Genomic DNA, 17,637 nt, shown 5'->3' on the forward strand with positions numbered 1-17,637 from the left:
CAAGTGACCATATACTGTGTTATTTAGCACACTTGACAAATGGGATTTTTCTTCTACTTTGATTATAAGAACATATGCAAATGAGGAATTGAAGGAAGAAATTTATCTTTCTTCTTGTTCGCAAACACCCATTTTATTTGTGAGATTTCTGACAATTGAGAGCTGTTTATTTTCCTAGGAATAAGTTTAAGAACACTTACATCTCAATCTAGTAACTAAGTACTAGATCACTTAATAAAATAAGCCTTTTACCTTCTAAAATAAAGTTTCCATTGATTAGGGTTTTATTCTAAGTTCAGAAACAGGAATGGCAGAAGCTGAATATATCATTAATGTATCCACTCATAGGTAAGCTGCAGCATCAATACATTTTCTGTTTTTATGATAAAGATCATCCAAACTAAGCTAATTAAAACAAAATTTTTGGCAAAAAGTAGCAACATCTATGCATCTGTTTTACTGCTAATCTCCTGACCACTTCTCTTTGATATACAGCTAGGAACAGCAGTGTCATTGCCTTCCCCAGTGAGAATTGCCATCTAAACTTCCCTGGAAAAGTATTCAGCTTCCCAGCAGTGTAGCACTATACAGTAACTTGAGTCTACACAGCTGCTCCGTTTTCCAGCTCTTTTTCTCTTCTTTCTGGGTCATTCCTCCCTACACCGAAAGCCTCCCTGTTCCTCTTTTTCATACCCTTACCTACATCAAAGCGCATCATCATGTGGAAGTGACACTGAAATTGTCATTGTTATTTAAATGGAGCAAAACGACCGACTCAAAAGATAGCAGGAATACTAGTATATCAATATTATGAGATACTGCTTGACCACATGCTGGGCTGTTAAAGAGGTTTTTTTTAATAAAACTGTTACTTCTCTGAGAAGGAAAAAATAAACCACAAACCAGCAAGCCTAATCCAGATGACAAACTACAGTAATAAAAAAACATAAATAAACAAACATAACTGAATTTATTTTCAGACTTGATCCTTAGAATGCATTTGAAAGGGTTACTCATTTGCATGTCTTCTAGAACTTAAAGCTTCAAACACAAATATACATTCATATCTATGTGTATAAGAAGTCTCATCAATTTCACCAGTTTCACCCATTTTTATAGGACTGTATATACTCTTTGAACTAACAATGTCCTTGTGTTTGTGCCTTCTCTAGCCTCACATTAATCATAATGCAGCCGAGTGGTATGACATTAACCTATGTTAAAAAGTGTCGTTGGCCCTTTGAGTTCCTGGATTATTGCATCTATCACATCTACCTATGGTTCATAAAATAAAAATAAAAAATACACCACAGAACCCAAGTGAACATAGATACCATCTTTGTCCTGCTCTTCAGGCACATTTATATGCATTATACACTGATATGTTGTCAGAGTTACCAGAAGCTACCTTTTTATGTTGTAAAGTACTTCTTTCCCCTCCATCCAATACATTCAATTAAAAATACAGGTGTTAACACAAAACTCTATTCTTTACCAAAATATATAATATTACCAGCGAACTAGGAACTCAGTGTGAATAGAGCTACTCAGAAGGACTATAGCCTGCAGGAGGTCTCAAACCAGAACTGTGCTAACAGTTCCCACTCTTTGCGCAAAAGCAATCTGATAATACACTACCAAGCTAAGTCCCAATCAAAAAAAAATAATGCCTTTAAGCAAATCACCAAAAATGCCTGGATGATAACTTTTGAGGAAATCTTTATTTTAGGTGTAAGAGTAATGGTTAAGAGAAAAAACACTTGGAGGCCAAAAGTTGCAGGCTTCAATTCTGTGCATAAGGAAAGAAACCCCAATTTTAATTTATGGTACTCTGAAAAACACTTGTACTGCTTTCATTGCTTACCTCTAGCTTTCACCTTTCAATCTCCCCATCAGTTTTCACTAACAAAAGCAATTTAGAAATATATAATTATTTTTATTCCCTGTGGTTCCTTCTCTTCACTTAATCTTTTTCTTTTTACTAACTACTTTTCATCCTCACTCACTCAAACACATTACTGAGGAACTCCTGGGAGATGCTTATGAAACTTTCTCATGAAATAGCAAGAAAGTTTTTGGTTTCTTACTTTCTCATACTAAAGCTTTTCCACTTGTATGTTTAAGTAAAAATTAGTTAGGCTACAGAGTGACTGATTATATGACCAGTGATCATGTGATTAGATCAGAGATCAGAAAAATCACAGAACAGTCAAGGCAGGAAGGTACCTCTGGAAATAATCTGATCCAACCCCCCTGCTCGGACCAGGGCATGTCCAGCCAAGGTTTGAAGATGTCTAGTAATGGTGGTGCCACAACCTCTCCGTAAAGCCTGCTTTGTGATTTGACCATCCTCACAGTTTTTGTTGTTGTCGGGTTTTTTTTGTTGTTGCTTTTTGTTTGTTTGTTTGTTTAAATTAGGCTAACCTGGAACCTCCTGTGTTTTAGTTTATGCCTACTGAGAAGAGCCTGGCTCTGTGTTCATTACACATTCCCTGTCAGGTATTTACATACCTGGATAATATCCCACCGGACCTTCTCTTCTCCAGGCTAAACAGTGCCAGCTCTCCCGCCTCTCCTCATATGAAAGATGCTCCAAACCATTAATCATCTTTGTTGCCCTTTGCTGGACTTGCTCCAGTAAGTCCATGTCTCTTGTACTGAGCAGCCCAGCCCTGGACCCAGCACTCCAGACGAGTCTCATCAGTGCTGAGCACAGGGGGAGGGTCACCACCCTTGACCTGTTGGCGACGCTTTGCCCAATGCACGCTAGGGTACTGTTGGCTGCTTTTGCCACAAATTTGCCAGATTAGATTTTAAGGATAAAATTAATCAGTCCAAGGAAGATTAAGATAAACTTTTCCTAGTATTAGCTGGATGAGCAGGCACTTAGCTCTGATAGAAAACATTTAGATTCAAGCATTTGGTCTCAACTGGAACAGTTGCAAATGAGTGCCATAATGACAACACAGCCACTGGCTATGAGGGACTGCCAAAGCTGCAAGTGTAGGTTCACAGAGGTTTTGCTGGGTTAGTATGGCACTTCTTAACAGCAGATAAACATTATTGCCCTCCCTCATGGCCACCAATCACAATTCTGAAAAATTCTTGACCAGGTGTTTTCAAATTAATATTATCCAATATTTCACAAAATCCGTATGGTATCTTTTCACTCTGAGTTAATATCTTGCCCTGTCTCAGATTAGGCTGTAATAGACCAAAATCTAAGTTTCAACAGAAGGAATTTCTCTTCTATTACTTAATGGAGTAAGATGGCTCTGACAGTTCAAGTACTATGGAACAGACTATTGCAGAATTAGTAACAAGTTAGTGTAAAAGGCCAATCTGGAGGATCAAAATTTGTTTAAAGCTAGGCAAGGGAAGAAGATTGTATTTTATTTTTAAAGCTTTCAGAGAACAATTTCAAGCAGAAATGAGTGCGAAAGTGCTTCATAAGAGATTGGAAGAACTTTAAAATTATTTATTTTAAAATATTTTTTTATTAAAGTCAATTAAACTGTGCAAGGATGTTACAGATACTCTCTCTTCCCTGTTAGTCAGGTTTGCTATCTAACCCATACATTATGTCACAAAATTAACCATGCTGGGCAATTATACTTAAATTGTGCTTGAAATAAAGTTGGAAAGAATGTTATCCTCTCAAAGAACCTGTACTGCTAAATAACCAAGAAGAGTCAGGAACAGGTATCTACCTCAACTTCCTGCTATTGAAAAAAAACTGCTTGGACACCTTAAAAAAAAGTGAGCACCTTTGAAGTATTGATCAGAATAGAAGAGACAGGAGGGAGCTTGACTGCTGTTCATGTCCCTTGTTTTAGATGAAAATAACACTGTTAAAAATATGGGTATTGCCCATACTATACATTCTTAGGTATAACTTAAGGCACTGCATATTTTTCATACTATTAGCAGCAGAACTCCAGCATCTACTGGAAAACTACTCCAGGTTATAGGCTAAGTGAGCATGAAGGTGGTAATAATAATAAATTTGCTATGTATTTCATGCCAAAGTTATTAACTTTGCTTCATTTATCATATGCTGTCATACTTCTAGTTGTCTGCACTACCAATAATTTATCAGTCATCTTATATTATTTCAGATACATTTGGTAGCCTGTGTATATAGTATAGAAGCATTCTTCAGTTATTATTTAACTGTCACATGCATATTTTCTGTCAAATTTCAGTGGACCCCCCTGCCCTGCCCCCACCCCCACCTCACCCCCCGATTAATCTACAGGGTTATTTTATGAATGCAATCATTTAATATTAACAGAATAAATCTACACTAGCTTCAAAATTATATCTAATATTATATAAGCTGTATAAAATGTCACATACAATTATTGCTAAAAAGACAAACCAGAGGAGCAATTAACACAGCTGAGAGTTCCTATCACTAGAATTACAAAAGCAGAAAGTAAAATTAATTACTTTCACCTCCCTCATATGGTAACTTATCAAATCAGACCTCATGGGGACACATGATGTATTTCAACTAGACAATAAAAAGCAGCACGTAATTACCCAACTCCTTGGAGTAACTGATTTGTATCCTCGAAAATTCTCCAGAAAGTATTCTAACTCTGTGAATCACCAACTATTACACTGCTGTCAGTTCAGACAAATCATGCATGCAAATACATGCTTATACAAACAAACAGCATGTTTATAAAGCAACAGTTTAATATAATTACATCATCAGGTAATTAGAAAATGCAGTTATAGAAGTCTCACCCTTCTCCTTATGCTACTGAATGAACTGCTAAATACTAGGGGAAGATTTATCTTTATTAGTAACATTTGAGCTAATGGTTTCTGAGCATGAAAAGCAAAAGAAGCACCTAAAAATGTGAGATCTTCCTAGACAAGCAACTCTGCTATATAAAACAGTTTCTGCACAGCAAGACATTATTTTCTTAGTCTTCATTTTCTTTGAAAAAATAAATTAAAGCTGGAGAGTGTAAAGTGGGAAAATGCTAGATCACTAAAGGAGAGAAAAACGTTTTTGGTGACAAGGAGATAAAGCTACTACTAAACTCAGAAATGTAGGTTTTTCATTACTTGTGTAGAGATTTCTTTATCAAAACACTGTTTTATACCTATTACCTAAAAATAGCAGACTAAACCAAAATCAAAACATTCAGGACTCCGAATGACTATTTTCACATTATCCAAGTCCATGCAACTGCATGAAGAACAAGACAGAGGCTGCAGATCTAAGTCCATATGTCATATTTAACCATAACTTCTAGGAACTCTATAAAACTAGGTAGTCGAATTGTCTTTCAAAAGACTCAAGAGACAGTGATCTTTAATCAGAAACTTCCATTTTGTTTTACCTCCTAGGATCAGGATTCAGCCTGGCTGATGACAGCAAAAAAAAAAAAAAATAGCTTCATGTGGAAAGAAAAAAGTAAATTGGAAAACTGCAATCCTGGCTGAAAGCATTTAGGATATTTCTATGCTGGGGCAGGGCTTGTGGTTATACTACATATACTGGATGATACAAAACATAGTAAGGACTAGACTGCATTTGAATGTACCTGTTTTTATACAATTTACATAGCAAGTTGCTTGGGATACAAGTCCTTGCCTGATGTGTTTTATAGGGTAAGTGCGTTTCTGGCCCACAGTACAAAGGAAAAAAAAGGCTTACCACTATTTATGGTTTATGAGCCTGATGATACAGATTAGTGAGCAATAACCCCTTTCCATAAAGTACAGGAATGAATATTTCTGAGAGTTGAGTGACTTATAAAAGGTCCTTTTTGTTTGAATCTTTTATATACATGCATAAGGTGTGTGCAAACGGCCACACTTTTGTCAGGTTCTTACGTTTCATCTTTATGCATCAAAGTGAATTGTGAGAGGGAACTCTTACAAGCAGGGTGTGAAGACTGGAAGAATCAATGCAGCAGTAAATGAGGAACAGATAAAAAGCCATACTCTACTTCCTGACCATTCAGCTGACATCAATAAAATTGTTTTATTGATGAATTGTGCTTTAAAAAGTAAAAGTCCTCAATATTTGCTCCATTATCCAGTTTTGTATCAACAAAGATAGGCAATATGTGCACCACTACCAGGAAAATGTACCTATTTTGACAGAAAGCTTTTACAATGAAGACTATTGATATGGAGCACTGTGTTATGACTATTGCAAATATTACCAATCTTAATGAATGAATTTTACAGCTAAGCATTCTCAGACTACTATATAAATTTACTCTTTTTTGCTTTTTAATAATTTCCTTATGTCATTCAAATTATTTTTTTAATGAAAAGCTTTATATAAAAAGAACCATAGCATATTTGACTTCATGAACTGCAGAACAGTTCATAAGCATGGATGTGGCTTTTTGCTTATAGCTGGCCTCAATGCTAGAGGAGGATCAAGAACATACTTTAACTTGCTAGTGTACCTGTAGCCAAAGCCTCCACTAATTTATTCCCATACTTTGTTTCCAGCTGACTTTTACCTGCGTTGTCTGTTCACTTTATATGAAACTTACATACAAATCATCAGAAAAATTTATCAGGTCCTAGTGGAGAAACAGAAGTTTATGTAAGTTTGTGTTTTCATCTGCACAGGTGTCCCTCCAGTAATGGTGAATTACTACAAAAGCACCATTTATCATTTGAGAATAATGCAAAGTCTCCAGAAAAACCTTCTGTCACTACAACAGCTCCACACACGTTAACATATTGTATTACTGGGTAAACAAATGCACTGCTTGGTTCAAATAATTTACAGCTAGCTTTCCTGAACCTAAACATTTGTTATTACTGAAATCCCTATTCTAATAAGAGAACTGACTAAAAATGATACTATAATTACTAAGAACACACACTAGTAAAAAGATACATCCTTTTAAATTAATTGCAGCTAACGACTATGTCTCAAATCAGCAATAATTTCATTAAATGGAAGGTGATGCAAATCTTGAATTGCCACTTTACAGCAGTTCTTTAAGTAGTACAGAAAAAGAAATGGTCTTTCCCAATTATGATTTCTAAAAAAAAGCCCCATTCTGTTTACTTAAACAAAACTTTCCTTATTCCATTAGAAATAAGGACCTTTTCTTCTAGAGGAAGATTAAAAAATCCCCAAAACAAAAAACAAAACACCACAAAATGATGGTTTTACCAGCTTTTAGAAAGATATCCATCAGACTGCCTTCAGGAGAAGGGCATGTGAAAAGTCACTTGTGCTTGTTATATTATGAGATCTTTTCAAGGCTTAAAAATGGTGTAGAGAGGCTGACACAAACCATAATAGGTCAAGGAAGAAAACCAAGTCAATCTACATAGAGACAGATCAACATGCAGATTCAAATGAAGAAAGCCCACAACAAACCACACTATCAAAGTATTTCCTCCTACAATCACCAACTCTAACTAAAGTCTAAAATTATTGTGCTGTTGGTGGACAGGCATGTTATGTCTTTTGCTCCCAAAAGACTCATACAACCACTTTTTTTTGCCTGTACATACTAATGTCTCTTCTTAAGATGTAAGAATAAGTTCTTTTGGATAGCCATAATTAGTGAATAGAACAATGCCAGCTTTTCTGAAGTGAAACAAACAGACTTTACAACCATTTTTACCCTTCCTGCTTTAGAAGACCTGGTATTTAAATACCAAAAACCTGGAAAGAAGAATTGAAAATTTAATCTTACCTCTCAATTGAAGTGTAGAAAAATCTTTAGAAGAAAGCTTACAGTTCAACGCAATTGTTCACATGATAGATTTTTATGTACTTCATTAGTTATTTACAGAGAAAAGGACTTGTATGCATTTAGTTTTCCGTTCATCTACAGCCTGGATGGTTCTTATCAGGAAATTAAAAAAACCCAAGATACTAGCTGAAAAGGTAACCAGGTCTACAAAACTCCATTACAGTTAAAAATGAAACATTTGACCTAAATTTTTAGGTATCTTTATTTTGACAATCCATTTTTCAACGATCACATAAAAAATAAACTTCTGCTAATATTTGATAATTCAATATTTTTAGCACCACTACAGCCAAAAACCTAATCTAGAGAATATGAAAAGGTAGCCTATAGTTAAAATTAACCACTTGGTTTAGAACTATCTTCCATTATAATCTGCTCTCCAGGATCATGCGACTAAGTTAAAAAACACATGAAGACTTAAGGTATATTACTCTCAAATCAAATTATCATAAAGACAGATCACTATTTAAAATGTGGTTCAGACTTCACTTTTGTCCAGTGCATCAACTGTAGGTTTCATAGAATCATAGAATCGTTAAGGTTAGAAAAGACCCTTAAGATCATCGAGTCCAACCGCTAACCTATTACTGCCAAGTCCACCACAAAACCATATCCTCAAGCACCACGTCTACCCTTCTTTTAAATACCTCCAGGGATGGAGACTCCACCACCTCCACGGGCAGCTTGTTTCAATATTTGACAACCCTTTCGGTGAAGAAGTTTTTCCTAATATCCAACCTAAACGTCCCCTGGTGCAGCTTGAAGGCCATTTCCTCTCGTCCTATCGCTTGTTACTCGGGAGAAGAGACCAACCCTCGCCTCGCTACAACCTCCTTTCAGGTAGTTGTAGAGAGCGATAAGGTCTCCCCTCAGCCTCCTCCAGACTAAACAACCCCAAGCTCCCTCAGCTGCTCCTCATAAAACTTGTTATCTAGACCCTTCACCAACTTTGTTGCCCTTCTCTGGACACGGTCCAGCACCCCGATGTCCTTCCTGTAGTGAGGGGCCCAAAACTGAACACAGTACTCGAGGTGCAGCCTCACCAGTGCCAAGTACAGGGGCACAATCACCTCCCTGCTCCTGCTGGCCACGCTATTCCTGATACAAGCCAGGATGCTGTTGGCCTTCTTGGCCACCTGAGCACACTGCTGGCTCATGTTCAGCCGGCTGTCAACCAACACCCCCAGGTCCTTTTCCTCCAGGCAGCTCTCCAGCCACTCCTCCCCAAGCCTGTAGCATTGCACGGGGTTGTTGTGACCCAAGAGCAGGACCTGGCACTTGGCCTTGTTGAATCTCATACTGTTGGCTCAGGCCCAATGACCCAGCCTGTCCAGGTCCCTCTGTAGGGCCTTCCTGCCCTCCAGCACATCAACACTTCCACCCAGCTTGGTGTTATCTGCAAACTTACTGAGGGTGCACTCAATCCCCTCATCCAGATCATCAGTGAAGATATTGAACAGGACCGGCCCCAACACTGAGCCCTGGGGAACACCACTTGTGACCAGCTGCCAGCTGGAATTGACTCCATTCATTACTACTCTCTGGGCTCAGCCATCCAGCCACTTTTTAACCCAGCACAGAGTGCACTTGTCCAAGCTGTGAGCAGCCAGCTTCTCCAGGAGAATGCTGTGGGAGACAATGTCAAAGGCCTTGCTAAAGTCCAAGTAGACAACATCCACAGCCTTCTACTCGTCCACTAAGCAGGTCACCTTATCATAGAAACAGACCAGGTTAGTGAGGCAGGACCTCCCTTTCATAAACCCATGCTGGCTGAGCCCAGTGTCCTGGTTGTCCTGCATGTGCTGCATAATGGTATTCAAGATGATCTGCTCCATGACCTTTCCCAGCACCGAGGTCAGGTTGACAGGCCTGTAGTTCCCCAGATCCTCCTTCTGACCCTTCTTGTAGAGTGGTGTCACATTTGTTAGTTTCCAGTCATCTGGGACCTCCCTGATTGACCAGGACTGCAGATAAATGATGGACAGTGGCTTGGCGAGCTGCTCTGCCAGTTCCCTCAGTATCCTTGGGTGGATCCCATCCGGCCCCATGGACTTGTGAACATCCAGGTGAAGAAGCAGATTGGTGACGGCCACCTCTTCAACAACTGGGACTTCATTCTGCATATTAGCCCCATCTGGCAGCACAGGGGCCTGACAACCTCAAGGATGACCAGTCTGACTATTAATGTTTTCTTTGCCTCAGTCTTTAAGTACCTCAGCCTTCTCCTCATCTTTCCTGGCAAGGTTACCTTCCCCATCCAACAAAGGAGGGAGATTCTCCCTGGCCCTCCTTTTGTCACTGATGTATTTATAAAAACATTTCTTGTTATCTTTAATGGTGGCGGCTGGTTTAAGTTCCAGCTGGGCCTTCGCCTTCCTAACCTTGTTCCTGCATAACCTCACAACATCCTTGTAGTCCTCCTGAGTCACCTGCCCCTTCTTCCAAAGGCAGTAAGCTCTTCTTTTTTTCTTGAGTTCCAGCCAAAGCTCCCTATTCAGCCAAGCCAGTCTTCTCCCCCACCTGCTCGACTTACGGCACACAGGGACAGCCTGCTCCTGCGCCTTTGAGACTTCCTTCTTTAATAACATCCAGCCTTCCTGGACTCCTTTGCCCTTCAGGACTGCCTCCCAAGGGACTCTGTTAACCAGACTCCTTAACAAGCCAAAGTCTGCCCTTCTGAAGTTCAGGGTAGCAGTTTTGCTGACCCTCTTCCTTACTTCTCCAAGAATCAAAAACTATCATGTCATGGTCGCTGAGCCCAGGACAGCCTCCAGCCACCACATCACCCACCAGGCCTTCTCTGTTCGTAAACAGCAGGTCCAGCGGGGCACCTCCCTTGGTTGGCTCGCTTACCAGCTGCATCAGGAAGTTATCTCCCACACACTCCAGGAACCTCCGAGACTGCTTTCTCTCTGCTGTGTTGTGTTTCCAGCAGATATCTGGTAAGTTGAAGTCTCTCACGAGAACTAGGGCTAGAGACTGTGAGATTTCAGCCAACTGCTTGTAAAGTACTTCATCTGTCTCCTCATCCTGGTTGGGTGGTCTGTAACAGACTCCCACCAGGATGTCTCCCTTATTGGCCTTCCTCCTGACCCTTACCCATAAGCACTCAACCTTATCATTACCGTCATTGAGTTCTAGACAGTCAAAACACTCTCCAACATACAAGGCTACCCCTCCACCTCTCCTTCCTTGCCCAACCCTTCTAAAGAGCTTGTAGCCATTCATGGCAGTGTTCCAGTTGCGTGAGTCATCCCACCATGTTTCCGTGACGGCGCCCACATCATAGTTTCCCTGACGCGTGATGGCTTCCAGCTCCTCCTGTTTATTGCCCATGCTGCGTGCATTGGTGTAAATGCACTTCAGTTGACCTATTGATCTCTTCTCCAACACAGGCGTGCCACCCCCAGGCTCATCCCTAGCAAGCCTGGTTTTATCCCCTTCCCCTTTTGTATCTAGTTTAAAGCCCTCTCAACGAGGCCTGCTAACTCCTGAGCCAGAATCCCTTTCCCCCTTTGTGACAGGTGAGCCCCATCTGTCTCCAGACACTTTCAGAGTATAATGTAATGGAGTTTAGCAGCAGCTCGGTCAAATAGTTAAAAGCATGTATTAATACAATAGTGCCAAAAGAAGGTAGCAGTATTTCCATCCAATGTACTTACTCAACATAATCACTTACAACCAAATTTTTTCACAGTATGTTTGTCATAAAGAAATGAGTGCATAGAGCCTTCACTGCCTGAAATTTCCAGTTTTGAACTTTCTGTCAACATGAAAGTCCTGCACTATCAAAGAATATTGGAAGAAAGGGCCCTGCCTTCCAAAGAGGCAACCAACCTCATATTTAAGAAATTTAAGACCTCATACGGACATATGTGTATTCTTCTCAGTAACTGTAGTGAACAAAGCACAAAGTATAACAACATATTTCAACAGCACCATCTAAATTAATTGTTTTTCTTTCTCCTCAAGGCTCTCTGGAACACCAAATATAACATTCTTTAAGATTTTTTTGTTTCCAGAGGAAAACAACTGTTTGAAAACTCTCCAGCTATTAACTATGAAAATTTTAATTATCCCTTTTTATTATTGCAACAGAGCATGTTAATAATAATCAGCCCAACATCAAATTAACATTTTTCATGTATTTGAAGGTAATGGAGGAAACCAGCTCAGTTAAGCTACATAGAATAAACTTGATGCAATTTATATAAAACTTCTATAAATATCAGCAATGCTTAATACACTCTCATGTCTGTCAAGTGCTCAATTCAAGACTATAGCTTGGCAGAGTAATTCATTTTTATTCGATTTAAAAAGTATATCTAAATGCCCATTTAACAAAGTTTCCTTTCTGTACATTTTAAAGCTGTACTTCAAGTCACTTTTTCAAATGTGTTATATATTGAAAGATGTCAGACAGAATCATGATCTGACGTTAGATCCCTGCAAAAATTTCCAAAGCAACACTTAAAGGTTAGTAGTAGAACCAGTTCTTTTTTTTCAAAACAGTTTCAGTTTCATTGAGTAGCTGCACACTGGAAAATAAAAACCCACCACTTTGGATACCTGGCATGTCTCTAAACTGAAACACTTGACTTACCTGCCACTGTTTCATGAGCTCCCAAACTGTTTTGGCGTCGTCTAGCATCTTTTCTTTGTGTGTAGCATCCTGCAGGACATTAGCAGTTGTTTCAGCTTCTGTAAGCCAAGCAAGGAACTTTTCAAGATCCAGGTAGAATTGCTGCAACATTCTTAGGGCTGATTCCAGTGCAGCTTCACGCTCACAAACCCTGCGTGAGTACAAATAGTTAAATGCAGCACTCTTAGGAAGAAAACAAATCTTAATCATTAAATAAAAATATAACGAAGGGATACTGTATATTTTTCATATACAAATCAAGGTAAGTTTACAGGTACATTTGTTATGGAACTTGCACTTTATGTTTTGCAGGTAGGGTTCCTTTTTTATCTCTTCTGCTGAGAAGAAGTAACTGGAATTCATCTGGTAAAAAATTAAGCAAAAGTACTTCTTTGAAAGCACTATGCTTGAAACATGCATAATTAAAAAATAATATATCAGAAGTACGTCCTAATTTGTTTTAATCAAACATTGTTTTCTTATTTGTCATTCACACTACAGTGGGAAAAGTTGCTTATTTTTAGAAATCATGAAATAGTTCCTGGCCACTGCACTGTGTGATGAATTTAAGTATTAGTTTTTATGACACAAAACCTTTGGAGATTGCATTCAATATCTTAAGCCCTATAACACCAAAGTTTGGGGTGGGGGGTGGGTGTTGTGTTTTGTTTTGCATTTTTTTAATATGAATGTGATAAATTACAAGAAAGATCTCTGTGAGTTACCTGATAAAAATAAAATTTTTAAATACAAAGGCTATCTTATCCTTGCAGAAGATCTAAATCATAGATTGGGAAAGAACACTAAAGGCTCCAGCAATTCTGGTGCTGGAAAAAACATTATAGTATAACTGTGTTCTATCAGCACTCATACGCAGTGCAGGTATCACATGTTCTCACCAATTTTTTACATTGAACTTGAGCTAAATAAGGATTTAGAATGCGAGCAGGTAAGTATGACATACTGTTCATTAACACAGGTCTGTCAAGGCTACTTAGTACTGCATGCATAGTTGTTTAACACCAACATGATAACCGAGTAATTTTTTAAGCTCGGAAAATATTTAGTAAAGTCATTTGATAATTTATGTTACTTCAAGTGGAATTAATGCAGTTTGATGCACACCTATATTTAGTCTACATATCTGTGGTGACCTGGATATTTCTAGATATATTTTCTGTCCAGTTTTATAGTTATTTAGACAGAGACTAAGATACTAGATCTTAGCAGATATAATTTTTCAAGTTGTAATTTATCATAACTTTCCCAGAGGAGGCCATGAAATTTCTAAGTGCTAATCTTGATTTCAAATCCTGTTTGCTCTCATGAAGAGGTTGTACTCCTCAATAAGTAATATCATCCTAAAACCTAGTATACTAGTTGAAGTAAGAAAAGAAACCAAAAATTAACACAAGTTTTGCCAAGTGGCACTGACTTAACATGTTTTTTGACAAGCATGTAAATAAATTGCAGCAGTGGATAGCAAGAACAGAAAAATTCAGTCAGAGTATAGGCAATGACAACTATTTCAGGAAAAAAAACCACACCAAACAACAAAAAAAAAACAACGACAAAAAAAGCAAACAAACGACTAGACTCCAAAAAATCCTCCCTAAGAGTCAAATCTTACAATAGCTACCATATTTCTATTGTATTTTTAATCCTTTAGTATTTTATTTACTTTTTCCAACCATTATGTGAAAAATGGATTTATTCTTTGACCTTTCTTTGATTCAAAAACTGAGAAAGCTGTTGAATGCCTCACTACAAAATCATCCACCAATTTTTTAAAACTTCAAAATGGACTGGATTTTTATCTCAGATGTACCTGTTGCCAGCTACAAGAATTCCCCACATCATGGCACTACTTAGCATGTATTAGAATGTGTCCCCAGGGGTCTCTTAGGAAGAGAGAGAGACACATTTAGCTTCCGAATAGTGAACATGATCTCTATCCTGACTTTATTCTGCATGGACAAAAACATGGCCTGTGGTTAGTCCACTCTTCAAATTTCAGACAACTGCAGTGAAAGATTTTGTTGTTCTTTTGTTAAACTAAAAAATCATTACATAGATATCACATATAAATATACTAACAATATACATTAAATCAATCAGTCTAAACTTAGAAAAAAAGACAAGAAACAGAAAATCTTTTGTCTGGAAAATACAGTATTGACCTGTTTATCACTTTTAGCTCAAAAACAACATCACATTTATTTGATAGAACTTGGAAATGGAATAAGCTTACATAAACTAAAAATATTTAATCCTGTTCTTCAGAGCACAATTCTATTTGAAGTTATGCTTTACAGCTTTATTCTAATTCAATTTTCAGTGTACAACACGAGAGCTAATATCAGTGCCTTTGCAGAATCAGGTACGACACTGCTTCACATGCAGTTCTTCAAAACATTAAAGGCATATTTTTTTCTACAACCCACCTGAATTCCTACAAATACATAACAGTGCTCTAACAACAGTATTCTGCAAATACACAATGAATATTTAACTTTTTGCATGTACTGAGAATTAGGACCCAAAGCTATATTCATGCAGTTGTGTAAAAACCTAGTGCATTTTTAATCTATAATAATAAAAAAAAGAACACAAGCACAGATATGAAAAATATATTCAAAGGGAGAGCTATTAGAACTATTACTCAAAATCAGAATTTATGTTTTAGAGAAACTTCCAGACTACGTAAAGAAATATAGTAATGTATTGATCTGGGTAAAGAATGAAGTTGTAGTTATGCAGAATCTTCCGGCACTTGTATTCTGTGATACACACAAATCTTATGGCAGATAATTCTTTCAGCTTACAGAAATGTATTGCTTTTCTGCAAGCATATTAATGCACCCACGAGAAAATGCCTAGTACTTTGCATTTTAAATTTTGATATATCTAAGATGCAATAAACATTCAACTACATTAACAGCTCTGCAATGTATCAATGTTTCACTCTACTTGGCTTTCTAATTACTTAAAAATTATGAGGTTAGAATAGAGAAAATAAGGTCTAAAAATGAAGAATAAAACTGACTATCTAATCCAGCATGTGATAACATAAATTTCACAAAATTATAGGGGAGACAAAAATACATGTGTTGAACAAGAAATTATTGCACAAAGTCAAAATAAAGATGCTTTCTGTTTAGTCTGTATCATCAAATATTTTTAACTCCATATTGAGTGCAAGCTGTAAGAAAAGACCATGAAGTAAGCAGAAATATATTTCAGTGTAAATGGAAAACTGCACAGTAGGAACACTATAAAATACTGCTGAAATACTAAGAGATAATCATTACAAAAATTGTTTTTAATGGAATGATCCTGTTATTCTCTGTTCTATTGTGATATAAAAATATGCACATAGTGGTATAACTAAAAGCTTCTTATTCATGGGAGAAATACTAGAGGTGGGATTCAATTTCTTTTCATCTAGACACCCAGAAGTTAGACAATTACACCTCCTCTGCAAAACATGGAGACAAGCATGTCTGGAATTTAATTCCTCCTCTCTTGTCTGTACACATCTGTTGAACCAGATTCAAGGTCAATATTTTTTTCTCTTGACTATAATGGTAAATTACCTAAAGCTTACGCAATTTTAATTTTAGAAAAGCCTAAATTTTACACAATTACATGTAGGTAAGATGGTCCCCAGTCTAGTATGGGGACTGATTTGCAGGAGCTAGTGGCATCAGTGACAGTGGACTGACCAACTGTAATTGTCATATGAGCTTTGTCACAGGACAGAAATTATGGTACTTTCCTAAGAATGTGTTAGCTGAAGGCTTCAAGTTGAGGGAAAGTGGAGGCACGTCAGAGGAAGTGAGTCACACAATGTGTCTAAGTCTGAACATTTATATTCACAGGAAGAAATTTTTAAGGGTTTTAAAAAAAATCCATTAAAAAAAGAAAAAAATACCAGCCTCTGCTACAAGACATTGCTGTGATGCTGAGAAGTTTTAAAGGTAATATTTTTAAAACATAGCTGTTTACAGATGTTTGGGAAGACAAGCAGGGGAAAATTAAGTTATATGAAATCTGTATGGCCTTTAGTTTCATAAGGTACCGTATTATCAGGGACAAACCTGATGAAAGTCAGAGTCCGTACCATACATTTTGTATACGTACAAAATAAATATACACAACAAAATATATACAACTGAAGATATTGTTACGATGTCTAACAGTGAGGGAAAGTGCTGAGGTATGGGAATGATGGTGTCATTAAACATATTGCAGTTCTTCATTCAACAATCCCCAACCCATATAACAGAAGGAATACAGTGCTTGGCGAGGCTCCATGAGTGTGAATAACAGACTTTTCTTCAGCTGTAGTATTTGCTACATAATTTGGAATTAATCGTTCACATTTTCTGAGTATCCATTTGTCTATTTGAAACTGTAATGCTTATTCACGTTACAAGACACGTTGTGGGGGTCAGTGTTTAAATAATGGTTTGAGATGCTCAGATAACAGGAAACAGAGTAAGTGCAGAGCGTTGTACCAATGTACCCTACACTGCATTAAGAGAGAATGCATAATACGTAAGGAATCATAGTAAGCACAGAAAATATTTGTAATGGACAAACTAACAAATTCATGTTCCACAGGTGTTTCTTTAAGGGCAATAGCAGTGGAGAAATTCTGCATCATTTAAAGTTCAATAGATCACTAAACCACACTTCCATCTGCAGACTGTGGTGATCTAATGTTATCGTACTGAGATGCAATATAAAATATCCTGGACTACTGGCTGACAAAGTATCAGTAAATACCTTTACTTCTATAGTTCATGTGGTTCTCTCTATATCACTGAATTTTCTCCTTGATGCCATTATGATTCCATAAAGTTTAAAAAAGAAAATATTTCCCAAATTTCCCTTTTCTGAAGCCAACAATCACCGACAATTTGAACTACATACATCTTCCTGCTAATGCTGGAAGCAGTTTGCTCTTTTTCATGAGGAACATAACCTCATAACAAAGGAACAATTGCAAAGCTTTATAGGAACATTTTACTGCTAAACAAATTTAAGCTCTTACTGGTGACTCTTGTTCAGCTGCTTTAACTTGGACTGATCTATGAAAGAGGCAGAATAATTTAACCTCAGATCAACTAGGAACATGAGGAGATGTCACAGATATGAAAAGAAAATTAAAATCTTAAAATTAGCATTAAATTCTTAAAATAACTATTCCTGATAGAACTTTGAAATGCA

The 17,637-nt window shown here is 37.4% G+C and overlaps 1 protein-coding gene across 11 annotated transcripts in view; it reads right to left on the bottom strand.

The window, feature by feature from the left end:
- The window catches only part of DMD (dystrophin), a 1,138,094-nt gene that overhangs the window by 245,470 nt on the left and 874,987 nt on the right, over nucleotides 1-17,637 (bottom strand). For all 11 annotated transcript variants that reach the window (XM_075097793.1, XM_075097785.1, XM_075097765.1 and 8 more), the window contains one exon: nucleotides 12,364-12,553. In XM_075097793.1, coding sequence (XP_074953894.1) covers nucleotides 12,364-12,553 — 190 coding nt within the window. The remainder of the gene's footprint in view (nucleotides 1-12,363; nucleotides 12,554-17,637) is intronic.

This window comes from Phalacrocorax aristotelis, chromosome 1 (genome assembly GCF_949628215.1).
Source record: "Phalacrocorax aristotelis chromosome 1, bGulAri2.1, whole genome shotgun sequence".
In the NCBI taxonomy this organism is placed as follows: domain Eukaryota; kingdom Metazoa; phylum Chordata; class Aves; order Suliformes; family Phalacrocoracidae; genus Phalacrocorax; species Phalacrocorax aristotelis.